Below are 27,898 nucleotides of genomic sequence, written 5' to 3'. Positions count from 1 at the left end.
TTTTTATTATGTCAAGTTAAAAATCAGAGTTCCAGGAGCCATGCTTTTCAAAATATCTCTTTTGATTTATAATCACTAAAAATATCCCACTAAAAATGAATTTGATTTCTCAGCCCTATATATTGTGACACTCTTCTGTGTGCATTCTCATTCTAGTGACCACCCATGGAGACTCACAGGCTTTTTGTTCAGAGTTGAGATCAGTGGATTCACCTCTCTTATACAAACTTTTAAAGATTTGAGTCCCATGAAAGGTTTATAGATGTTTGATCTCTGTATTGGAAGTTTTTCGTTTGAAGAGAAAATTGAACTATTTTTTTCCCCTAAATGAAAGTGATTAATGTTTTGTAGTGATTGAAGAGAATGTTTCTCCTTTGTTTAGTAGGAATGGTATTTTTTAAACCTGTTTCTTAGGGGCTTGGATATCATGGGTCCAGTTCTAGCACCTTGTACCTAAGTGCTATTGACAAGCGAATTGTTGGCTAGATGCATGGTTAATGAATCATTAAATGGGGACAAATGGCCAGTCTCTACATACAAAGCAAACTTACAATGTCGGACAGATATGTGTTGGAAGGGAATCTTGACTATAGTCTAGAATAATTCTTTTTCTATTGTTACTTTTAATTTATGTTTTCAAAACCAATTTATAGATTTTTGACTATTAAATGTGAAAGTAAAACAGCTATAAAAACATTGTTTTGTTTCAGTATATGTTCAAAATTTAAAGTACATTTTATACATTTCATACTTTTCTTAAAGGACTTTTCAGTCTCCCAATCTATTTCATTTCCTTTTCTTTGTATTCCTTTCAAGAGGACATTTTATTTTACATTAATTTTAAACTAGCAGATTCAATACAGGAAGATGAAATGCCAGTTATGGACCTAATGACACAATATATTCTCCTCATTGTCCTTTACATTCTTTGTTGTAATGTTTTCCTTTTGTTTAGACAATTATTTTCAAGTATCTTGAGAACAGGAAAAGGAAAAGACCTCTTTCAATGCTCCATAGCTTGCAACTTTAACTTTCCACATCAGTTTTGCTGGTTTACTGTGGGAATTTGAACAATTTGGGGGAGACAAATAGTCAGCAAACCTATATACATTCATTGAGAAATAAGTTTAAATTCCTTGATTTAAAATGCAAAACCCACTTTCCTTAAGATTCAGTTTGTATCTTCTCTTTATTTGTATATATCCCTTTCCTCCATTTCTAGATAAGAAAATAACCCCTCCTTTAAAAAAATGTATCATACTTTCTGCCATATTGTAATCAAAACTCTGTATTTCTAAATATATTTTTTAAAACCTATCCCTCTCAAATTGTCTCATTTAATTGATCACTAAATTAGTACTCATTGTGATCATCAAAATTCAGTATTATTAACTCAAATATATTTTATATAAATATATAATGACGTTATAGTTAAAACCACACAGATTTCTATGCTGTTCCTAGAAGAGATTTGGATATATTTCCCCCTGCCCCCCGCCCCGTTGTGTGTGCCCATGGGACTGAAGTTTTATATTACAGGGTGTGATATACATATGAAACATTTGATTCCTCATCAGATACAAAGAATCATGACAATTTGGGTTATGTGGTTTGGAAAACTGCCAAAATTCTTCTCAGAAAATTTGACAAGTTACATGATTCTTTCTCTGTTCCTTAAAAATAAATGCAAGAATTATTACTTCATGTGACTTATAAAAATAATTTTATATTCAAAAGACAAAAGAGAAAATTTCATAGCATTGAACAGGCAAAAGTACCTCATTTTTCTACTAATTTCCCAAACATATTTAACAGGCTATAAAGTACTATATATTCCTTAAGATTATTGGTTTTTCATAGGGTATACCCAAGTTTATAGAGTACAGGGGCAATTATAAAATAACAAAGGGAAAGAGGAACCAGGCCTCCCTGGTGGTTCAGGAGGTTAAGCACCGCTCTATGAAGCAATCCACAGCCTCTGCAGCACGAATTCAATCCCAGGCCGGTCAGGGACCAACCCACATGGCGCAGGAGACCTCTCCTGTCTCGCCCACCACTCCCCTCAGCAGTGTATTTCCGTCAGTCTGCCTGTTCTGTTCCCCACTCTGTCTCTGGTGAATCCTCTCACCCCCTGCATCTCTGGCTTATACCCCAGTTCTTGTATGCATAAATAAATAAATCTTTAAAAAAAAAAAGAGGAACCAAAATAATGATTTCTAACTCTGATGAAAAAAAGCTAATTGCCAAAAGCTACCTATGTTTACTTTATTCTAGATATGAGAAAATGAGACTGCTGGATAACAATTTGATTGGTGGGTGACAGTGCTTGAATGCAGGTCCAGAATAACCTGCCTGCAGAGTCTATGACCTTTCTTTCTGATGCCTGTTGTCTTTGATCTAAAACTAGAATGTGCAGGTAAAGGATCTACTTCCTGGGATAACCTATATATATTTTTTCTCACTTTTTTGTCTTTAGGTTAAGGGAGCTGAGCTGGTATCTCTAATCTTATTTAGTCTTTGTACTTACCACACTTCTCAATCCATCTGATCTCAAATATAGGGAGATGATGCCTCTCTTTACTTCCTAGGCACATGAAATACATTGGATGCTGTTAATCTTTTGATAACTTCCCCTTCATTTCAAAAGTGAAGAAAATCTCATAGGCATTTTAAAAATAAAAGGAAGGAAAAGAATATAATGCTTCAGGCAACAATGCTGCTAGAACTCTTAAAAATATTGTTCACTGAAAGTCTTTTCTATTCATGATGTAGCCGATTTCATTTGACTTCATTTACAGTTGAGGGCAGTGAAAGCTTATGGAATAAAGACCCATTGACAAGCATTTCCTACCAGATAAACTCCAAATCTGCTTTAACTTGGCACCAGGCGAGGAAGAGCTGCCAGCAACAGAACGCCGACCTCTTGAGCATCACAGAGATACATGAGCAAACATACCTAACAGGTAATGTCATGAAAAGAAAGCAAAGTTGTAAGTAATATCATGGTTATTTAATTTCCATACAGTTTAACTTAAAAGTGAACAGCACAAGTGATGCAGACATTACAACAGATAATAGATGGTGCAGAGGACATGACAAATTCATATGTGAAAAATGCCCCCCCCCCAGGATGGCAAATAGGTTTCATTTGATGAGCCAAATTTGTCCTATCACTTGAGACAATCTCTAGAAATTGTGTTGAGAAGGATTCTGAGGATAATCTGGGCTCAAAATGGAAGATGCCACAATCAATGGATGACGTTGTTCATGAACACAAGGCTGGTTATGATGCTGGTAAAATGTTCCAGGTCTAGGGTGAAGCCAACAATCTTCCATTAGCATCACAAAGTTCAAGGTGATAAGTAAAAAATTGCTACCATGACCAGGGACAAGTGCTATAAAACTCAGTCCTTTTTGTCTCTTGTCTCTCTAACTCCCAGACTGCACTGACTTTACGGTTTTAATAATACCCTTCCTGCAACATATTTGTGTTTCTAAATATTTGTTCTGGATCACATTTTTCCTATTAGTTACTATTGATATTAGTACTATTAAAATTGAATTTGAAGATGTTCATTACAGTCTAATTTTGGTGGACAAAAAGGTGCATGCATTCATTTAGCACAACCTGGTGAAATGCCCACAATGTAACTGAGTAAGAAGCATATTTCTACTCCAAGTACCTTTTTAGAGCTAACCATGAACTGACCACTGCAATAAAATACTTTGAATCAGGGCCTCCCTGGTGGCGCAGGTGGTTGAGCACTGCATTGTGAAGCTGTCCACAGCCTCTGCAGTGCCGGTTCGATCCCCGCTGGCCTTGGAGCAACCCACATGGCGAACAGACCTCTCCTGTCTTGCCCGCTGCTCCCCTCAGCAGTGTATTTCATCAGTCTGCCTGTTCTGTTCCCTGCTCTGTCTCTGGTGGATCCTCTCACCCTCCCGCACATCTGGCCTGTGCCCTGGCTCTTGTGTAAAAAACAAACAAACAAACAAAAAACCTTAAAAATAAAAAAAGAAATACTTTGAATCAGTTCATCATAAAGTTTAACACATATTAATGTTCTCCATGTAGTTTAAGCAGCAACTCACCATTTTCTTTCAGTTGTTATTAAGAAGATTAACAAAAGTCATGCCATATGCCCTCACTGTGTGCATTAATAAACTCAGGGGTGGGTTCAGCATTTTGCTTCAATCTGCTCAATTTTTCTGCTTTGTGTGGTGTCTGGGAGCCTTTCTAATATTTGGACAAAATATCAGAGTGGTTAATATTTACAGTCATGCAGAAAAATAAAGAGAAGAAAGCCTGGAAGGAGACAAAATTAAATTCAGTAGATGATTAAGGAATAAAAAATGTGATTTGGGGCAATCCTGGTATATTTGTGTTCACTTACATGGATGAGAGATAACTCTGGCAGGTTAGCAATTATTTCCATTGCTTTTTAAAAAAAAATCTGTTTTTGGATTATGTTGTAGAGGATCTTCTGATTTTTGCTTGTTTTTCTGGCTTTCTGGAAGTACAGGGACAGGGCACCAGTTTCTGTCATTCTCTGCACCACTTACATAGAGATGAGCAGCATAGAAGCTCTGCCAGCACCAGGCTCATTTCCGGCCCTGCGCGCCTGTCAGACTCCTGGCTGCAGGAAATGCTTTCCTAATCAGCCCCTGCTATTGTGTCCCTCAGGAGAGCAAACAGGCCCCTAGAGATTCAAAGGCTGAGTTCACCTCGGATACTTATTTGACTCTTAGCCAAGCCCCTCGAATTGCAGTCAGCAAATTCTAACTGAAATCTGGATAAGAGTGGCTTCTATAATGAAATTTGTAGTATTTCCTGCTTTCCTTTAAGTCAAAAATATCATGCAGTAGGAGAAAAAGATCTGATGGGATTTGAAAAATAAATCAGAATTTTTTTGCAGGAAGATAATTATTACATATATATATGGGAAGAATGTAGAAAATAATAATGTGAGTGGGAGACTGGGATTTACTCCATTTTGGGAAATATGCCACTAACATGAAAAAGAAAACCTAAAATAGTTACACTTTTAAAATAAGGTTTCTTTTGGAAGATTTGAGGAGTGAATATAATTTAAAAAAATATATGTAAGCCTGTTTTATGACCTGAGATGAAATTAGCTGTCATTTATTGAATAACTGCTATGCCAGACACTGGGCTTTTTCCAAACTCCTAAATCAATATTATTTTTCCCACTTTACAGATAGATGAGATAACAGACTAGGAGGGAGAAGCTAGAAACTTGCCTAATGCCTCATGTCCAGAAAATAACTGAATTGAAAACAGCAGTGTCTTTTCATTTCGCTCTGTCCAGGTCTCACTCACAAAAAGAGGAAGGATCTGGTGAGCCCTAAAGCATTAAACAGAACCCTCCACTTAGATATCAACAGCTCCTTGTTCCAGCAAATTTACTGAGATCTGATAGTGAGATTTTACATTCTCTGCAGCCCAGTAGCCCATTCTTACATTGCCCACAACCATTTCATCATCTTCACTTCTGTTTCTACCCTCAAAAATGGTGGGACACAATATTTAATCCTCAATTCCTGAATTATAACTATGTATGTTCAGGATTAGGATTTACAGAACTGAAATTAGATATAGGAAGTGAAATTTGGCCTGATTTCCTGATCTTTTCTCTTTTTTTGCCAGTGTCTGCCTTGAAAACAAATTGGACAACAATGTAGAAAAAAATACCAGTGTTATATTGGACATTAATACATCTCCTATTGTAGCTAAATTCAAAAATAGGTACATAACCATTTCATTTAATACATATGGAGACATTAAAATAGAATGTGGAATTGATACTTTGTACAGCAATACTAAGAAGTTTTGGTCTGTTTCTTTGTAAATTTACAAAGGAACATTAGGGAAAAAAAACATTTGTGGATTTGTTCATCTGCTGCAAGTGTTAGATTAAGCACAATTTAACAAAATGTTTCAATTTTAATCTAAATCATATTTTTTGTCAACGCTAATTTAACATGGATTAATAATAATAACAATGATAATAGTTTACATTTATTGAGCATATTTCATTTGTTGGGCCCTATTTTAAGAAATGTCAATTTAATTTTTCAAAAGAAGCCTAGGGGCCTCCCTGGCAGTGCAAGGGGTTAAGCACCTCACTATAAAGCTATCTGTAGCTACTGCAGCACAAGTATGATCCCTGGCCAGGGAGCTACCCACATGGCGCAGCAGACCTCTCCTGTCTCGCCCACTGCTCCCCTCAGCAGTGTATTTCAGTCTGCCTGTTCTGCTTCCTACTATGTCTCAGGTGAATCCTCTCATCCCCCACAGCTCTGGCCTGTACCCCAGCTCTTGTATGCATAAATAAATAAATCTTTTTTTTTTTTTTTAAAAAAGAAGAAGCCTAGAGTACCTAGAGTGGTTGAAGAATGTCAAAGGATAAGTTTCCTTAAAGAGTGACTGTCCATCTTACCCAGGAAATATATGGATTCTGTTTTCCCAAAGTTTCAAAGGAATTATTCGAAGAAATAGAGTACACATTACTGAAATTTATATGGAACCACAAAAGATGCCAATGGCCAAGGCAGTCTTGACAAAAGAAGAAAAGGAGTGGAGGTATCATATGCCCAGACTTTGTACTACAAGGCTACAGTATGGCATTGGAGGAATTAGAAAGATCTGTCTAGTTCATTGTTTTTTCCTTAAAGGTGCTCTAAAATTCAAACTTACCTAAAAAAGGAACCTAACAGTAACTCACAAGCAAATCTAATTTAAGCAGGATTAAATTCCTAGAAAAATTAATTTGAATCCTTGGAATCCAATCCTGGTCTTTTGCTTTCCTTTCCAATAATTTCTTAACTTTCCTCATCTATAAAATGAAAGAATTGGACAAAATACCCCTTGAAGTATATAAAGTACCAAAGGGTAAGAGCTAAGCTAACTCATCTACTTTTTCAGAATGCTAGATTTAAGAAGAGGTGACTCTGTATCAATTAATTTTTACATGCCAGAATTTAATTTCATTCTATTTTTATGTCATTACTTCTTTTTAAGAAATCACACAATAGGTTTACTCCTCAGAAAAGACTCCAGCATTGAATTCAGTTCAGTTTACTCCAGCATTGAATTCAGTTCAGTTTATTAAGCATCAGCTACCTAATCAATATCAGCGTAATCAACATTGTGGAAGTGAGTTCTCCATTTGCACATACTTCCTTGCAAGATGCTGAATAATTTGAGTACACCATTCAGATCACATGATCTCTAAGAAAGTGGTCCTCACTTTTATGGAACTAAGGTGCAATCATTGTGAGCTATGATGTCTTGGCATCCAGTCACTAATTTGAAATTGTAACATGAATATATAAACTAAAGAAAAATTGAGAAAAAATGCAATAACTCATTTAGTTTCATCAGAACTATAGAGTTTTGGCATTGGTAGTAAGAACCTGGGTTCCAATTTCATTTATTAACTGCACTTGTCATTAAATTTTTTTTACGTTTCAGTTTCCCAGCCTATACAATGGAGATAATAATTCCTAGTTTACAGTTTCTGAGGACCCAGTGAACATGTAGAGTAGTTATCATTGTCACCTTTGAGAATATTTGACCGGGGAGTAAATCTTACAGAAAACAGTAATTATAAATTAATTGGTCTTTGAAAGTTTACCAGCATATCTAGACAATTAAGTCTTGTATTTTACTAAAGTCAAAAATTAGTTTTCTTTTTAATTAACTATTTTTAATCAACTAAAAAGAATGTAGAATGAACAGAGAATCTGTGGTTTTGAAAAGGGTACAAGTAATAATAAGAGTATTTGACATGGGAAGGCTGAGGTCCAAACTGATTCTGTTTTGTTTTGTAATTCCATGTGAAACCTAACACAGAGTTTTGAATCATTGCAATTGTGATTATTTAACCCTCTAAATAAAGTGTGGTTCATATTAGCATAAATGTTTAGTATTTAGAATATAATCATTTTAAGAAGAGAAATTTATTTAAACAATCACAAAATGAAATTCTTAGAATAAGTTCTGAAATATGAGATTGGCTAATAACTGACGGGTGATTGAAATAGCAAAATTTTCATGATAGAAAACTTTGACTTATGTAAAATCAATTTTATTTTTAATCTAAGATGAAATGAAAATGTATTATTTGAAGATTGTTAAACACAGTCTTATTCAAATTAGGAGTCCACATGAGTGATCTGACACCTAGTCAGAGTTGGGTTTGTACTTAAGCAATACACATACTAGCTAATCAGTATCACCCTCATTTTCTTTATCTGCTAGTGGAGGTACCTTAGGTTGTTAAGAGAATCAAAGGAGAAATGTCAGGCATGGTTTTTATTACATTCTCAACTATATTTTGATTCAAAGCACTTAATCCTGAATTTGATTTCCTATTCTTTTCTGAATATAAGTTTTATTTTTGTTTTTGCTTTTGTTAAATAGGATTAACCAATTCCTTGACTTCTGGACTCTGGATTGGACTTAACAGTCTGAGTTTCAACACTGGATGGCAGTGGAGTAGTGGCAGTCCATTCCGATATTTGAACTGGTTGCCAGGTAGGGTTAAATTTGTCTGTGTTTGTATTAGTCCAAATTTAATTTATCTGGATACCATGGAGATCTCATCATTTCACATGTAAATATCAAAGGGAATTGGGGAAATTCATCAAACACTGTCATTTCTTGTCTTGCTTTGCAATCTGCCAGCTAGAGTTGAGTATGCTAAAACCATGAAGTGATATCAGTTTCTGGGGATAAAGAATCATTTGGCAGATTATCACACAAATCAATACAGATCTCTATTAATGTATATATTCTCTGAGTATACGTGATTTGGTACATATGATATTCAAAATTGAATTTTGTAGCTGTTCTTACCCATGAATTTTGGGGTTCCAGCATTGTTACTCTGTCCTCAATTTTGCCTCAGCCTGCCATCATCTTTGAAAGGATTATCCGACATACATTTTTAAAGTTTGACAAAGTGCTTTGCACTTTTTATGTGACTGACCTTCAAATCTTTTGTCATGTTTTTGAATTATAAAATATTCCAGTAAAAGTGCTTGCATATAAAATGTATAATTGGTTATATATAGTATAGCATGTTACATACAATCTTCAAAGATTGTGTGCATATTTATTTATATCTACACACACATACACTATAAATTTAAGTGAGTTTAAGCTCTCTGGGGCTGGGATATTTTTCATTATCTTCAGCCATGAGATTATCTGTAACTATTATAATGGTCTTACAGATATTTAAAATCTTTTTTTTTAAAGATTTATTTATTTATGCAAGCACTGGGCACAGTCAGAAGCATGGGAGGGTGAGAGAATTCACCAGAACCAGAGTGGGGAGCAGAATAGGCAGACTGACTAAATACACCGCTGAGGGAAGCATCAGGTGCGGCAAAAGAGGTCTGCATGCCATGTGGACCCTCACCAGTGGCCGGGGATGAACCGGCGGATCGAACCTGTGGCGCTGCAGAGGCTGCGATCAACTGCTGTGCCACCAGGGAGGTCCGGTATTTAAAATCTTATAATGATCTTAAGGTCTACTTTAACACCACTATCTAATAGAGTTGGATTAAAAATCTATATTAGTAACAGGTGAATGTTCCATACTAGCAAAATAATTCATCAGCACTGTGGTTGAAAATTGGTAGTTTGTAGAAAATCCCATTTGGACATTGATCAAGATTTGGCAAGTTTTTATTAATAGTTTTTGGAGAATGGAAAATATTCTGAACTAATTATTTCTACATTGTCATAATATACAGGTAACAGAATGTAAAAGAATACATAAATAATAATATGTTTTACATATATAGCAATTATCCAGAGAAAAGAAGGCCAATGACAACAAAATAATTTGGTTTTATTCACCAATACCAAAAACTGGGAACTGCCTGAGGCACTGCATACAAATCAGATTTCACCCCCTCCCCAACCCCACTGCAGAGCCAATCTTGGTTTCAGGAAGCGAGTACATTCACTGTTTGTAATGTTTTGTGGATGTAGGAAAGGAGAGAACTAGAACATGGGCCACCACATCTTCATTTACATGGGCCACATATTCATTTACTAGTTCTGCCATGAAAAATTGGGATGTGGGTTATTTTTATCTAGCCAGACTTCTTTCTTAAAACCATTGAATATTTTGGGCATTTGGCTTAGAAAATTAGCTCCTCTGTTTTCTATATTACTGACTTACACTTTTAAAAAAGAACATCGGTAAAATGATATTCAGAGTAGATACTGAAACATGAGAAAAATTTTAGAGCTGTTTTTGGTTTTAAATTGGTTAGGTCTTACTCGCAAAGCATTCCTTCAGTGCATGATTGTTACAAGCTATAGCTAGAGTCTTTCAATACTAATCAGCTCTCTTTTTGTCTGAAACATGGTGAGTAAACATTGCTTCAAGGAAATACAAGATACCCTTGTCTTTATGGGTGAGGATTTTTTTTTAAGATATTTCTTACCATTAGTTTTATATTTTTAAAATTATTTTAATTATTTTTTTATTTTTTACATCATTGTTCATTTTTAAACAGGATTTGCTTCCCCCCAACCCCTCAGGTGTAGTCCCCATAGTTTCCTTCACCAATGAACCACTGTGCCATCACCTCAGTCCCCTGTGCTCCTCCCACCCTCCCTCTGATCCCTCTCCCTCCTCCGCCCCTGCAGGATATCGCTAATAAAAAAATTCTTAAGGCCTCCCTGGTGGCCTACGGGTTAAGTCTCAGTGCCATCACCACGACAGACTGAGTTCCCTGAATTTGCTCCCTGGCCTGGGAGCTAACCCACAACTTACAACAGACCTCTCCTGTCTCACCTGCTGCTCCCCTCAGCAGTGTGTTTCAGTAGATCTGACTGTTCTGCTCCCTACTCTGTCTCTGGTGAATCCTTACCCCTCCCTCTCCATGCCTCTGGCATATACCCCAGTTCTTATATAGAAAAAAAAAAAAAATGGAAATTCTTAAGTAGGTTGAGTTGAAAATCTTGAGAAATAGTGTTTGTTCCAGGCACACTTGATCAGCATTTATAAGGCACATTGCAGTTTCTAGCAAGTCTCTTCCCCTTTCCGTTATTTTTGTTTCCTGTCTCCTCTCTCTAATTGGAGAATGTCTTCCCAGGTGCAGAACTTCTCTCACCTGATCCTCACAGTTGGTTTGACTGATTTTTTTTTTGGGAGGTATTTGCAAAGTTTGGAATATCATGTATTCTTTTGCTCCATTATACATAGCATAACTCAGTATGAAGATTGCTCAGGTTTAAAGTCTTAATTTACTCATTGGTAATGTAAAAAATGTTATTTCAAAGTATACTTGTATAGTCAACATTTTAGGATTTTAGGCATTGGAATGATCCAACAACAAAAGAGCAAAGAGACACCCATCATGTCTTTGTTCTGCAGTAAGTGTTTATTTGTGATTGTGTAGCAAAAGACAGAATGGGGATCCATTAAATCCCAAGGGTGAAAATGTGAGGCTCTGGGCCTCCCCTGGTAACGCAGGCTGTCAAGTGCAGCGCTGTGAAGCTGTCTGCAGCCTCTGCAGCGGAGGTTCAATCCCTGCTGGCCTCTGAGATACGCACAACGCATGGCAGACCTCTCCTGTTTTGTCCACTGCTCCCCTCAGCAGTGTATTTCAGTCAGCCTGCCTGTTCTGTTCCCTGCTCTGTCTCTGGTGAATCCTCTTACCCTCCTGCACATCTGGCCTGCACCCCGGTTTTCGTATGCATGAATAAATAAATCTTTAAAAAAAAAAGTGAGGCTCTGGGTCTGTCTACCTGCAATATCTACAATAGCCCCACCTTAATTTTTCCTTTTTCCCAAAGGAAGTCCATCAGTGGAACCTGGAAAAAGCTGTGTGTCGCTAAATCCCGGGAAAAGAGCTAAATGGGAAAACCTGGAATGTGTTCAGAAACTTGGCTATATTTGTAAAAAGGGCAACACAACTTTGAATTCTTTCATTTTTCCCTCAGGTAAGTGATCTACTTAACCTGAAGTGTGTAAAATATGGAATTTAGGGATAAAATTACAATCTAGTCATAACTAGGAAAAGACTCCATAAGTTTTGCTGAGAACTCTGCATAAACTTGATATTCCTACAAAATTTCTTTTGGTTTTCTGCTATTATTGCTTTTAACATTTCCTGAATGTGCTGTGCTTTGGTGTCAGGGTATATGCAAAGCCTTAGGCAGAGCACAAAAGAGAATTGATCTTCACAGTTTTTCTAAGGGGCTGTCGTTATTATTCACATATTGTGCATGAGGAGGCTATGGAACTAGCACAAGTGACAAAACTGGAATTCAGCTAGGAAATACATGTCAGAAAGAGATGTTTTTATTATGTTCCAACTCTTTAAGGACCTATCTGGGCTCCAGTGCTATTAAGTTCAGCATCTGACATTGAGTCTTCAGATAAATGGACATAAACACCCAAACAGACTGATAAACTTTATATAAAGCCTAGACTCTAGGAAAAAGTTTTAATTATATTTTTTTATTGAGGTAACATTAGTTTACAACACTGTATATGATTAAGAGGTTCAGGATGACATCTCTTCAGAGGTCTGTTACCACACCACACCCAACATCAAGGGACTCAAGTTCTCCACCAATTGTATTTTCTATTTCAACTTTGTAGAAGGATTAAACCTCTAAGGCAAAAATACAACCATTCTTTAAATTAACAATTTTTTAAAACTATCAGTCAGCTGTGTTGGGAGGGATACAATACTTTAAAGGGGTTTATGTAGGCATGTGTATATATTTATATTCTGTTGGGGAAATCTGACAGTGTGTCATTCTTGACATCTTTCTCCTTGATTTAAAAGCAATTGGATTTATTTTAAAAGATGCTTGATATGGCTAGAAAATGCAAAGGTAAAAAATGATATTTCTCTTCTACCTCTTACTTCTAACATTTCAGTTGCCGTACCTGGTAAATAACTGTTTCTCTGTGTGTATATTCTTAACTAGTTATGCTGTGAATGTGAAACCAAAATTGTTTATTATTGTTTTTTGCTGTTTATACAAATAACAATATGCTATAAATATATATTTATTACTATTTTCACTTAATAACTACATTGGATATCATTTCATACAGTATATGAAGAGCTTCTGAATTTATTTTATGGCTGCAAAATAACCATTACAGAGACCATATATATATTTTTGATCAGTTCTTTAAGTGGACCTTTGTTTACTTTCAATTTTTATTATTACAAATAATGCTACAGTGAAAACTTTATACATGTATCATTTCATGCATGTAACCAGTTCTAAAAATAGAGTTGCTGGATCAAAGAGTAGGTGTATTTACAATTTAATAGCTATAGATATGGCCAAGATCTCCATATGGATGATGGACCAGTAACTGGATTTGATTAAGTTTATAGGGTGACCATTATACCTGTGCAAGAAACTAAATCATTTCTGTGTTCCATCTCTTCTAATCCTCCCATCGGAGAAACAGTATAATTGTTTCTTCCTGGAATGGCTCATATAATTCTCCTTTAGAGGCGTGGAATTGCCACTTTGAGAGGAAAATGGCCATTTTATAGTTTCCTTGAAGAGGAGACAGAATTTGGGCCTTGTTCCTTAACTCCTCAGGTTTAGATCCCTCATATGTAAAATGGAAATATTAAAACCTCTTCTTCTCATGAAATTTTGTTCCATTTGTCAAGCAGTCAGTAAATTATTTTTATTTTCTGCTGTGTCTCAACTTGTTTCACTTGCTAACCACTTGACATTGGTTTGTGAATAACTTTATGCTTCTGGATTAATCATTCTACTTTATCTATAAAATCAGGTAAATTCAGAACTTGGAAAAGGCAGCTCAGAAATGAAATTATATAGCATACATGATTGGTGACCTCCCCACCCTGGAGCCCTCTGGTGGAATATTTTAATTTTGCTGCTGGAAGCTGAACACCATGTCAGCCACCAGCATGCCACTGGTGCGTACAGCCCTGATTGTCCATAACTCCTGGGTCTCTAGAGTTGCATTGTCCAGTTCTGTAATCACATAACCAGATAAGCATATGAAAAGTGGCTGGTTCCCACTGAGATGTACTGTAAGTGTAAAATACATGCTGGACTACCAAGACTTAGCATGACAAAATAGTAAAATATCTCATGACTTATTTTTTTTATTGCATACATTTTGAAATTAAAATACTTGCAATATATTGGGTCCAGTAAATATATTGTTGAAATTAAATCTACCTGCTCCTTTTATCTTTTATTTAACATGGCTACCAGCAAATTTAAAATTATGTCTGTGGCTCACATTTATGGCTTCCATTATAATTCTATACAGCTTAAGAGGAACAAATCTCTAAGGGAAGACCACTTCATTGGTTGTTTTTATGTTTCTTAAATTAAAAATGAGAATTCACGTGTTCAGTATTTGAACTTCTCAGCATTCACTGACATTGTGTTCAGCTTCCAGGCAACAAAATTAAAATATCCCACTAGAGGGCTCCAGAGTTACACTAACATTTAGAAAAAGTTTTTTGGTAATCACTAGAATGTATAGAATCTAACTTGCACTGAGGGAATAGAATTTTTTTTAAAATATGCATTTTCCTACTACAGTAATAGTGTTTGGTCATCACGATTGCTCATTTACTTGAATGAATGACTACTGTGTCCAGCTTCTGTGTCCAGAGTTCTAGGTTTAAACAAAGATGTTGCATATCATCCCCTCCTTTGAGGGAAAATGGTTTTAAGGAATTTATTGAGTGAATTTAAAAAATTGAATGTTTTTATATTGAACTAAGGCAGCACACTTGAGAAATTTAATATCAAACATAACTATGTAAATTGATGTTCCTTTGGTAATATTTTCTCTCTTTAAGTAAGATATGTCGTTAACTTGTTTTTTGAAATAATATTCGTAAAATGGTCACAACAGCAGCTATTTAGCAAGTACAGCTTCACTTCTTTTTCTCCACTAAAATTCATTGCCCCTGCATGTACCAGACTCTCTGCCAATTCTCAGGCATACAGGGAGGAGTAAAGTGAGTCTTTGCCTTTGAACATTTTTACCTTCACTTTCTCCAGTTATCATTATTCCAGTCCATTTTTGTAATATACAATCAAGATTATAAAATTTCACCATAACTATTAGTAGCAGTAATTAGAATGTTGACCACTATTACTGATTTAATTAAATAATGATTGTGTGGGGGGGGGGCTTGCAATTTACAAGTATTATCACAAAAGTTTTCTAGTTTAGAGTACAATAAGGATGGATAGTTTAATATTATTAGTATTATTTAAAGTGTGTGTAAATAAATAGATAGATATTTTGGTTTATGTTCCTGCCCAAGAACACACAACTTACTGCAAATTCAGGTTTTGCAAGAAAATTTTCTTAATCAAAATCCCGCAATATCACATGTCTTCTTTTTGGGAGCAAAACAATGGTAGTGATGGGTCCAGAGGTACTGGTGTCCCCCTCTTGCTGTTCTGGCATGAGGGACTCTTCGGTCTTCCCATGTCCCAACCCATTATATTTCACATAACACATCTTTTTGCTCTTTTTCTGAGGAATGCCTGACTCCTTAGTGACCATAAAACAGAGGTAAATTGAAATCATCCAGGGACTGTATTATATTTCAATCTTTTGCACCTCCAGAATTAGCATAGCATGCTGAGTACAGGCTTGGTAATAATACCATGCAGAGAAAATGAGGCAATTTATGTTATCCTAGCATTGTTTGAAGCTACAGTTTTTTTTTTATTTTAAATTCCTATTTAGCCTTATTTTGAAATGAAAGAGGAATCCATATACTTCTTAGGCTAAAAGCAAGTACAACCTAGTCTCTCTTTAGTGGATATGTATGGCAAAGAATGAAAATTAGTGTTATCTTTATTGGTCTATAGCTGTGAACAGTTTTGTAGACAGAATGAGAAAAAATATGGTTACAATCAAAAAATCTTCCCATTTAAATGTTTTCCAAACTTTTTCTTCCAGAAAGTGATGTGCCCACTAGTTGTCCAAGTCAGTGGTGGTCCTATGCAGGTCACTGTTACAAAATTCACAAAGAGGAGAAGAAAATCCAAAGAGATGCTTTGATGGCATGTAGGAAGGAAGGTGGCGATCTAGCCAGTATACACAGCATCGAGGAATTTGACTTCATTTTCTCCCAGCTGGGCTATGGTAAGAACTCTTACATCAAGACTATGATTGATTCTGCTCTTCCCCACTCACTAGCCATTTCTAGAAAATGTAATCATTTATGTTAAGCTAGGAAATTTGAATTAAAAAATTAAATACTTGAATTACATACACTTAATCATAAGTATCAATCATGCCTGAGCTTTAAGCATTGGATATGAATTTAAAGAATTTTCATCACTTTTAATATGTAATCCATGTAGGCATAGTTCTTAAAATACTGTTTTTTGATGATAATATATCTTAAACTTAAGATTTCATTTTTTGGGGAATTACTCATGTGCGTGTGCGTGTGTGTGTGTATGTATTTTCTCTTTTAAGGCTGATATTTTCTCTCACAAGAAAGTTCTCTAGTGAACCATCACATCCTGGGATTTTACTTTTAACCTACAAAGGCTGCTAGGAGGTTGAGCAGCAAGAGAAATAGAAAATTTTTTTGAGGTGGTTAAAGATAGGCCTAAAACTTTTAAGGAAAATTAAGTGTTAATTTTAGGTGTATAATCTAAGAAATCTGTGGAAAATCTACTACCTAAACTCAAGTGAAGTTTTCAAAAATTGGCCCTATCAGGAACAAAGTGGGAAAATGAGTTGGAAATGCAGAGCCTGAGAGGAGAGGAGGGACCTGATGATAATGGGCACCCAGCAGCACTTGCTGATTAAATGATTATCATTTTCTGCTTCCACTGATGAGGCTGCTGAATAGCTGCAGCTGTTCATTTCCAGCAAGCAAAACAAGAGGAAATGGATGGTGGTGATGGTGGGGACTGCTTCCTGACACACGCTGCCCAAAAATTGTTGGGGGCTGGGGGGTGGCAGAGGGAAGAGGAGAAAGCAGTGAGCAAACAGAATAAGAAAAAATATACTCATCACAAAGAAAGACTGAGAAAACCCCAAAACATTTGTATTCTTGGCATCTGTGCCAAATGAAATTGTTTCTCCTCTATTCACCTCCATGAATGTGGTAGGTCATGTAACAGCCTACTGCATCTATGAATGATTTCCTGACTGTTCTATATTTACCTATCTTGCAGAACTCAGACTAGACAATAAAAATAGAATCAAAATGATATATCTGAATTATATCATGCTGTATGTCTTGGTAATAATAGAAGGTAAGAAGGTTTGCCAATGAATCAGTAGGAAACAGATTATTTAAAAATTGGCCAAATTTGCAAATTTTGTTCTGCTTTATAGAACATGATATAGCGATAGGAAAACCTTATGTATTTATTAGTATAATTACTTTGGGAAATTAGATGATATTTAAATTAACTTGAGAATTAGTGAATTTTTCCTAGAGAATCGGTCCCTTTTAATTATTGAGAGGAATTGATTGAAAACAATAAAATTAGTGCTGGTAAAGGTAAAAAATCTTATAAAATTTTAATCATCGTTTTAAAATTAAAAGTCTGGAATATCTTTTTTATTTGATTGAGGTATCTTTTATATCAATCATGGGCACACTGTGGATAAATTGGGAGCTGTACATGTACGTTATTACTACATCAACTGAGACAGCTTCCCTAACTGATTTATAGCAATCGATGTGACAACTTTATTCTCATGTATTATATATTTTTGTAGGGTCAAGTTTGGGTTTAGGATTGCAAAAGTTATAAGGGGAGAGCTGTTTAGTGAGAAAAATGTTTATAGGAAACTTAATACTTTGTTGTAATTGTAGGACTTGGGGTTTTATGTTTTCATTCATCTTGAACTTAAGTCCTTGAGGGGTCATTTTAAAGACTATGTTTCCTGCTCAAAAGACTATGATCTGCCAAATTAAGTGAAAGAAAAAGGGATCATCCTGACAATTTCATTCCTGCTTCGTGACTCTGGAAACATCTGCTGGGTCTGGCACTGTTCCAGTCAGGGACTTCTCCAAAAGCAAAACTGAGTGACAACTTTTAGGAGGAAGAAGGCTAAGTCATTTAGGGTAATTCCTATGTAGTGTGGCATATTTCTCATTTTCTACAACATCATCTTTACAATCCTCTGGCAGGTGTTTTTATTTTTACCATTTCATGAATGTCAATAATTCATGATGGAATTCCCATTAGTGCAAAATAAGTTTCATTTTTTTACAATTTGGAAATGTATGTTTTAAACTATGATATCTTGTCTTTAATTTTGTCCCATTTTAATTAGTATATTTAGAATTTTAGAAGTAAATCTGCTGATAAAAATTAAAATTCTTCATAGAATTTCAAGAGAAATTTAGCACATTTTGTAGCTATACCTGATTTGTTTCTCTGTTGAGGAAACCCAAATTTAGATTAGATGCAATGGAACTGGTTGTTTTTGTTTTAACTTTAATCATTTGTTCTTCTCTGGTGTTTCATGGCAAAACTGATTATAGAATCGTATCAATATTTATGGGTTAATAAGTAGTTGCCAAATGTTAGGAGACAGCCTAAAGTCCTCAGCTCATGTATCTTGTCACTATATAGATCATTTTCACTCTTATTATAGTGATTGAATTTTAAAAGAAACAAGTAGAATGTTCTTGATAACAACACAGTAAAAAGTAATATTATTGTGAAACATTCATAAGATTTATTAGTAGTCAAACAGACTTACATGTAGATAAACTACCATATTTTAAAATTGCATGCCATTGGTGTGGTGTGTTATTTATAACAAGAAGAAAGTTCACACAATTGATAGTAATGATAGACCCACCTCAGTTTCATGCTGGCAAGTTAAATAAATACAATTACTTTTGCAATGTGAAGAATACACTACACAAATTAAAACTGACGGTATGAAATGTAGTTGACCGCTCAGTCTACAGTCTATCAAGAGGATAGACTTTTTGACAGCTATAGTATTAAGGGAGAGGAGCTGATGTTGATAAAGCCAAAGACTCTCCTTTGGAAAGAAGACTGTATGTAAATTCCTCTGTGTTTTTCTTCCCATTCAGAGCCAAATGATGAGCTATGGATTGGTTTAAATGACATCAAGATTCAGATGTACTTTGAATGGAGTGATGGGACTCCTGTGACATTTACCAAATGGCTTCGTGGAGAACCAAGTCATGAAAACAACAGGCAGGAAGATTGTGCTGTGATGAAAGGCAAGGTAAGGCAACTGGGATTACTGATCTCTACCAAAAAACAAGGAATTTTTCCTTCTACTTCCCTTATTACATTATTTAGACTGGTTTAATTGACATAGATGAATTCTGAACCAAAATTTACTTTCTTGATTTTCTCTCAGTTAATTATCTAGCAAAGTCAATTTTTTCTATATTCTTTTATTTTTTTTATTTAAACTTTATTTTTATATTCCCCATACAATTACAACCCCCTTATTTTGACCCCAAGCCCTCCTTTCCTCGCCCCTCAACCCCCATAGAGTGTCTCTGGTTCATAGTTGTTTGTTGATTTTGATATTTTCTTTCTTATAATTATTCTTTTTCCTGGTCCCTTATTTAAGTTTTCTAGATTCCTGCTATGAGTGAGACCATCCGGTATTTTTCTTTTTCTTTCTGGCTTATTTTGCTGAGCATGATCCCTTCCAGCTCCATCCATGTTGCTGCAAATTGCATGTGTTTATCTTTTTTGATTGCTGAGTAATATTCCATGGTGTATATGTACCACATCTTCTTGATCCAGTCATCTATTTTTGGGCATTTGGGTTGTTTCCAAAACTTATCTATTGTAAACAGTGCTGCTGTAAACATAGGGGTGCAGGTGCTCTTTGGAATTGATGTATCTGTGTCCTTTGGGTAAATACCTAGGAGCAGAATTGCTGGATCATACGGAAGCTCTATGTTTAGTAGGTCAAGAAATCTCCACACAGCTCTCCTTAGTGGTTGGACCAGTTTGCACTCCCACCAACAGTGCAGGAGAGTTCCTTTTTCTCCACAACCTCGCCAACATTTGTTGTTGCTAGTTTTTTAATTATGTGCCATTCTCACTGGTGTAGGTGGTATCTCATTGTGGTTTTGATTTGCATTTCCCTGATTACAAGTGATGTTGAACATTTTTTCATATGCCTGTTGGTCATTTGCATTTCCTCTTCAGAGAATTTTCTTCTTAGCTCTTCTGCCCATTTTTTTTGACTGGATTATTTTCTTCATTGTTGTTGAGTCTCATCAGCTCTTTGTAGATTTTTGTGATCAGTCCTTTATCATTAGTGTTGTGTGCAAAAATGTTCTCCCAGTTGGTGGGGTTTCTCTTTGTTTTTGTTATTGTCTCTTTTGCTGTGCAGAAGCCCTTTAATTTGATGCAGTCCCAGCTGTTTTATGCAAAATCAAATTTTTAAGAGGGCCAGAAAAGCATCAGACAGAAACTTTTGGTTTGAGAATGAAATTAAGCAATATACTAATACTTACATTGTTCCTATTATGGGTTATAAATACAATATATATGACTTGATCAAATCTGAACTTTGGTTCTGATTTTGACTCATTGCTCTCAGTTGGGGTAGACATAGTTAGATCTATTCTGGGTCTCACTGCTTGGAATCTGTACTTATATAGAGTTACAGGTGCCCACAATCAGTCATGCATTCAGGACTGCAGGGTTCTGTCATCTATCCTAATGGCGGGAGAGCAGATAAACATGATACCTTTCACCTTACCCTACATTAGAGAAGTAAAAGTATTTGTAGAAACACTAGTTTTGAGGTTGAGAAAACATTAGCCAGGGAGTAGCAAGACCTAGTTCACAATTTATGAATGTTTCTCTGGCTGAAGGATTGAGTGCCAGATTGCAAGGGTTTGAGACTGAGTGAAAGATGAGAAAATAGAGACAGACAATACAGAAAACATTTTCCAAGGTGTTTCACAGTTAAAGGAACAGCAGAGAAGTCATTTTAAGGTAAAATCTCAAAGGGTGGGGCAAAGTGAAATCTGAGGCAGAGGGGAAGGTGGAGTCTTAGATCTAGGAGGACACTCATGGATAGAAAGAGGAATGACTGATTTCAGGTGTATTTTCATTTGGTGTGTTGCATCAGGGAGTTTTTTCTTGATAACTTCATATGTACTTGGTTAAGCTGAAAATAACTGATGGGAATGGTGCTGAGGAAAGTGCATGCAAACCTCTTGTTACTATCACGAAAGGGTTTCTAAGCATTTTTAGTTTCTCTCACTCAGTCCTTCTAAATATAGACTTGGAAATCTAAGATATAAAAACATATTGGGGCTACAATCTCTTTTTACATTTTATTAGCATCAAATTTACCTTTCCCTTCTCATCCATGCCATTTTATATTAATCACCTTGAATCTTTGTTTTCCTTACTTAGGGACAATTGAAAGAAATTAGTACCTATGTCAAACAACTGATAGTCATTAAAAGGTTTTCCCTTTGCTTTTATAGGATGGATTCTGGGCAGATCGGGCCTGTGAGAGACCTCTTGGCTACATATGTAAGATGAAATCACAAACCCAAGCACCAGGAACAGTGGAGGTCGACATAGGCTGCCAGAAAGTAAGTACACAGTGATTTCAGATCAGCAAATCTTATGTGAGATACTAGGCTTGATTTTTGTCTGGGAAAGTGCTTTATTTTTGTCAGAACAAATGTCATGAAACGTAGCCATATGATTCAACTGTTAAAAGCATTCAGTGGTTTATTGATAGTGTTTGGTATCATTCTTCTCCATATATCATTGTTCAAGTATTACCTACTGTTAATATGGGTACACATGATCTGAAGCTTCTTCCAGAATGTCATTGGATTTGGAGGCGAGAGAACAGGAAGTAAAATGAATCTGGTGAGGGCAATGAGATTAAAGCAAGTCACTGAGGTATTGGCAGTCTATGATCCTATAGTTGTAAGAATATTTTCAGTAGGTGGGCCTCCCTGGTGGCACAAGGGGTTAAGCACTATGAAGCTATCTGCAGCCTCTGCAGCATGAGTTGAATCCCCAGCCAGCCAGGGAGATACCCACATGGCACAGCAGGCCTCTCTTGTCTTGCCAGCTGTTCCCCTCAGCAATGTGTTTCAGTCAGTCTGCCTGTTCTATTCCCCACTCTGTCTCTAGAGAATCCTCTCATCCCCTGGCACCTTTGGCCTATACCCCAGTTCTTGTATGCATACATAAATAAATCTTTTTTAAAAAAGAATATTTTCAGTAGGTAACTTTAAATTGAAGATGATAAACTCCTTAGCCACTTCTCCCATGTACAATATTTCTGACAATCCTACTTCTGATGGAGATTCTCTTAGTAGATCCTTGCTCTGGGAGGCAGGAGATGGAGGTCAGATGGTAGTAACTGGCAGTAACTCATTTAAACTAAATAAAGTCATGAATGATATTGTGCTTCAACCATACCTGAAAGATAGTGATAAATTCCCAAAGTTCTTATATTTCTTTGAGATTAAAGCAAGTTATTTCTGTGAAATAATGTATCTGAAGGCATAAACAAAGTGCAAAATACACCATACATGTTGATCACTTTTCTATCCAATTGCTGAATTGCTCAATTCCTCTCTTTTTCTTCCTCACTTTTCTTGCGTAAAAATAAAGAAGCTAATTTCCTTTATAAGGGTGCCATGATGTGATCAAATCATCTTATAATAAGTATCAGACTTCATGAAACATAATTTAGTGCTGTACAAATAAATGACGAATACAGAAAACCACAGAGACATAAAGAATCTTAGTGATGATCAAAATCTCCCTTTCAAAGTTTACATTCTGAAATTTTCACTGTAGAGAAGCTGTAACTTTCTTAGAGTCACAAAAAGGCAAGGCTAGGATCCCATTCTGTCTCCAGGCCACTTACATGTTCTTTTTTTTTTTTAAATTAATTTATTTATTTATACAAGCACTGGATACAGTCAGAACCGTGGGAGGGTGGGGGAATTCAACAGAGTCAGAGTGGGGAACAGAATAGGCAGACTGACGAAGTACACTGCTGAGGGGAGCAGCGGGCAGCAGGAGAGGTCTGCGTGCCATGTGGGGCCATGTGGGGCCATGTGGGGCCTTGAGGGGCCCTCATCTGGCTGCTGGGGATCCAGCCAGCGTTGCAGAGGCTGCGGGCAGCTTTGTAGCCCAGCGCTCAACCGCTGCACCACTGGGGAGGCCCCACTTACATATTCTTTTCCTAATCACATGCATGTGCTTGAGATTACTAATATTATTGTACTTTTGATAAATAAACAATTCTTATATTAGTTCTATATAATCAACCTAAGTTTTATATATTTTTTCTATTGATTGTAATATCAGTGATTGCTGGTAAAATCTAATATAACCATTAGGCTAGTAATGATAGCTTTAAGAAAATATCAGCAACTATTGAGTGTTGTTACGTGCTCTCATTGGTCTTAAAGGATAAATATTTTGTTCCTTATTAGACAGAAAAGAAAACTACAACTTAAGAGACTTTGGATAATTTGGCCAGTTTTAAAACACTAGGCAGTGACATCTTCAAATAACTGAGAAGATTGCAAAAAATATTTTACTCACTAGCAAAGGAAGATAACAAGGTCTGGCTGCTTGGTGGAGGGGTCATTTCAAGAATTTCAGAAATTCAAAACCACAGGCCTGTTGTCATAAAGATCTAGGATTCTGTTTTTCAAGTCATTGCTACTTATGTGTGAAGTCTTCAACTAAGAAGTTAACAGAGTGATTCCGAGTTGGTAATATCTAGCATGTCAGACAGATAAAATTCAAATCCTCTGTGCACAGAGGTCATCTTTTTCAGGGTGACTAGAAATCCTTCAAATCAGTTTGAAATCCAAAATTATAACATATACCACTAGGAGTTCTAGATGTTGGAACTAATGTATGTGACATTAAATAAAAGATACATATGGTTATAAAAGGTAGAGTTAAAACTGTTCCAGCCATGAAGATTTTTTTATATAGTGCTTTTATTATGATTTATTTCTAAATTCTATTTTTGATGTCCTTTAATATTTCTTTCTTTTTTTTAAATTTTTGAGTGGAAGAACTGGGGTGTAGGCCAGAGGTGCGGAGAATGAGAAGATTCATCAGTGACAGAGTAGGGAGCAGAGCAGGCAGATTTACTGAAATATACTGCTAAGGAGATTGGGGAGGGGATGGGGCAAGGCAGGATTGTTCTGCTGTGCCATATGTGAGTTAGCTCCTGGCTGGGGATGGAACTTAGGCCATAGCTGTGACAGTGCTGAAACTTAACCCCTAGGCCACCAGGGAGGCTAGAATTTCTTTGGCCCATGGATTATTTAAAAGTGTGTATGTGTGTGTATGTTTGTAGTAGTAGGGGTTTTGGTGAAAGTAATGGGGGTTTTGTTTTTTAGTTTAATAAATAATTGGGAGGTACTATTGATTTTAATTTCTCTATACTGTTATGTAAAGTTTTAGTTATTTTGTTGAGATGACCTTTATATTCTAGTTCACAGTCAATTTTTATAAATATTCCATGTGTGCTTGAACAGAATGACTTATGATTATTGGGGTTCAGAGATCTATTTAGATATAATTCAGCAATTATATTATCCATATAGTCTATATTCCTAATATTTTATCTATAGTCCTAATATTTTCCTTATAATTCTGTCATCTTTTGCTTTATATATTTTGAGCTGTGTTGTTTTATCTTTCTGATGAATTGGCCCTTCAATTATTATGTGATTACTTTCTTCATGGTAATTATTTTTTTTTACCAGGAAGTCAATTTAAAATAATAATAATAATATTGCCACAGGAACTCTCTTGTGTGGTATTTCTCTGGAATCTCTTTTTCTAACTGATTGCTTTCAATCATTCTGTATCATCCTGTTTCAGGAATGACTCTTGTAAACATATATATATATATCTGCATTTAAATGTTTAATCTACTTTGAGGCACTTGCTTTTAACTTCGAAGTAGAAGTTTTGATTTGCTTTGCATACTGTTCTATTTGTATTTGTTTCAGCAATCTTAATTTTCTTTACCACTCTGTATTCTTTTCTTTCTTTTGTTTCTCCTTCCCCACATTCCATTGATTCAATAGAATATCTTTATCCTCTTACCTCTTATATCAGGTTAGGAATGATACATTCTATTTCTATTTTTTTCAAATGCCTCACTTTATATTTTTAAAATGCATTCTTGACTTGAAGTTAAAATTAACCAATACCTCTAGGAGCTAGCTGAATAAAATGAAGATTATTAGGCTACTTAAATATTTTTAAAAACCTTAAGAATTTAAAGTAATGTTAGACACATGAAGTTGAAAAAAAGAGTACAGAGTTCCCCTGTATCATCAACCCTACTTCCTCCACTGATAGCATCTTTTATCTGACCAGAGCATATTATCACAGGCAAGTAATTGACATGGATACAGAATTATTAACTAACCTACAGATCTTACCCATAGTCCATTCTTTAACTTCCCACTCACATTTAATTATCTTTGCTATTTATTCAAGCAATTAGACCCACATTACTGAGATATTTATTGATTTCTTTGCTCAGTGTACATTTTTAGCCCACTCATTCCTCTTGACTTTAAAGTCCTTCTTACCCAGGTAAATCTTTTTAGTTATTCTTGCACTGGAGATCTGGGAGTGGAAAATTCCCTCTCTTTGTCTGAAAATGTCTTGACTTGATCCGTACCTTGAATAATACTTTAGGTGGGTCAATTTGAAATTCTAGATTGACAAATGGTTTCTTACAGTGCTTTATATGTGATTTCATTTTCTCTTGACCTTTATTTTGCTATTGCAATTCCTGTTATTAGACAAATTCTTCTTTTGTTAAAGAAGGCACACTATGTTGTCTCTGATTTAAAAATACTTTTATTATCTTTGTGTTCCGTAGGTTTAGTACATTGTGTCCCAATTTGGATTTATTTTATTTGTTTCAGTTAGTTCTCAGAATGCTTCTTCATTTTGACATTTCATATCTCTCTTTCAATTCTTGAAAATTATCAGTAAGTTTTATTTGGGACTCCTGAAACTTCTCTCATATTGATGTTCCACCCTCTCATTCTATTTTTTTTTATCCACATGTTCACTGAACCTCTTTTAATCTTTATTTCTTTGCACTGCATTGATCTAATTTACTAATCTTTCTGAAACTATTTTCTACATTTAATCTAACTTTATGTATGTCTTTTCTAGAAGTACAATTTTTTGTATGTTTGAATCTACTTGTTTTTATTCATAACATTTTAATCTTTCATTCTTTTATTTTTTGCTATGTAAATCATCTCAAATATGCATATATGTATATAGATATACACACATATATTTTCAGATTGTTTTATTAATTTTAGTTCTTGAATCTCCCTTAAAATGAGACATTTTCTCATGATTTGTGACTTTTGATTGTGAATTTATTCTCATCCCACCCACACCCCAATCCTCAAAATCACATTTGCACATGACCTGGTTTGTGGGAATATTTCTGTTGTGTGATTTTTCCTTTTACTTCTTTGAATGCCAAAGAGATTCTCTTTTTGAGGTCCAAGTTGTATTTGTTTTTTTTTTTTTTGACTGTAGGTTCTCATATGATGTGGATAGTGTATGGTTGGAACAGGCACTTCTCTATGGTACAGACTTGGCATTTATTTTGAAGCAGAAGAACTTTGTTTCCTATCCCGAGACCCCTAGGCAGATGACAAGAATATCTGTCATTTCCTGGTACTGTGGATAGTGTTTATGAACTTTGATTTTATAAAAGGGCAACCCTTTGTGGGCATTAACTTCATGCAAGTACTTAAGCTCCATTTACTCACTTCATGGGGACTGATGGCCAGATAATTTGTATGGACACAGATGCCCTTGTCCCTAGGCACTGGACCCTTAATCTAGGTCTGATACACCCTGGGAACTACAATCTCAACTTGTGCTTTTCTATACTAGTTTTAGTTTTCTATGTATTTTTGGTATCTGGAAGTTTCCTCTTCTTTCTCTCAAACTCAGGTATTTCTTTTTGTTTGTTTATTATATATTCATTTAACATTTCTGTGTGTTTGAAGTAGGGAGAGGAACCACCTAAAATCAAGTTGGATAAGTTCTCTCCTGTGGCCAAATGATATAGTTTAGATTTACCGTCCCTATTGGCCTCAGTAGACTCTGGGGCTTGCTATCATGCCAAGTGCTCATTGTGGTTACCTATTCTAAAACTGAAATCTCAGTCACTGTGTTGAGTTGTTTGGTAAACATTTCCCAAACAATTTTCACTAGAGAATACAGAAGTGGGGAGAATTATTGCCCCTACATTTTGCATAAGAATTCGTCATATGAGGAAAAATCTACTGTTCATTTATCTAAATGATCTCCATTGCATTTCAGTTATTCAGGTTTGTGTGCTTTAGACATTTCTATTTTTTTATCAATTTATGTTTCATGATAGAGGAACGATTAAAATACTGTCACTTAAAAAATGCATGACGATCTGCTTGGTTATATTAAATAGGGCTGGAAAAGACATAGAGTCTACTGCTATATGATTGGACACACACTTTCAACATTTACAGAAGCAAACCAAACTTGTGCAAATGAGAAGGCTTACCTAACAACTGTTGAAGACAAGTATGTAACAACCTTAATTTTATCTTACAATGTCTAATGATGAAACATTTTAAGAAAAGTCTAAGTATCATTGTGCTCTAAATTCTGAATAAATGTGATCTTGAGGTGTAAATAAATTTGAAATAAAGAAGCATTAAAAATCATATCCTTATATGGATTACACTATATTTTGCTACTTTAAAGTAGCAATACTATAAAGTAATATTTATAGCAATACTATAGCAATACTAAAGCAAT

General features: G+C 35.4%; 1 protein-coding gene across 1 annotated transcript in view; it reads left to right on the top strand.

Annotated features, from left to right (window-relative positions):
- MRC1 (mannose receptor C-type 1) overlaps nucleotides 1-27,898 on the top strand; it is a gene marked incomplete at its 3' end in the record, with an annotated part of 80,805 nt that overhangs the window by 16,171 nt on the left and 36,736 nt on the right. The window contains exons 4-10 of the mRNA XM_084254338.1: nucleotides 2,799-2,963; nucleotides 8,447-8,560; nucleotides 11,846-11,992; nucleotides 15,999-16,184; nucleotides 19,123-19,280; nucleotides 21,526-21,636; nucleotides 27,546-27,661. Of these exons, the coding sequence (XP_084110464.1) occupies nucleotides 2,799-2,963; nucleotides 8,447-8,560; nucleotides 11,846-11,992; nucleotides 15,999-16,184; nucleotides 19,123-19,280; nucleotides 21,526-21,636; nucleotides 27,546-27,661 (997 nt within the window). The remainder of the gene's footprint in view (nucleotides 1-2,798; nucleotides 2,964-8,446; nucleotides 8,561-11,845; nucleotides 11,993-15,998; nucleotides 16,185-19,122; nucleotides 19,281-21,525; nucleotides 21,637-27,545; nucleotides 27,662-27,898) is intronic.

This window comes from Talpa europaea, assembly GCF_964194135.1.
Source record: "Talpa europaea genome assembly, chromosome: 14".
NCBI lineage: Eukaryota > Metazoa > Chordata > Mammalia > Eulipotyphla > Talpidae > Talpa > Talpa europaea.
The sequence above is the reverse complement of the archived record's forward strand: the minus strand, read 5'-3'. Positions and strand labels throughout refer to the sequence as shown.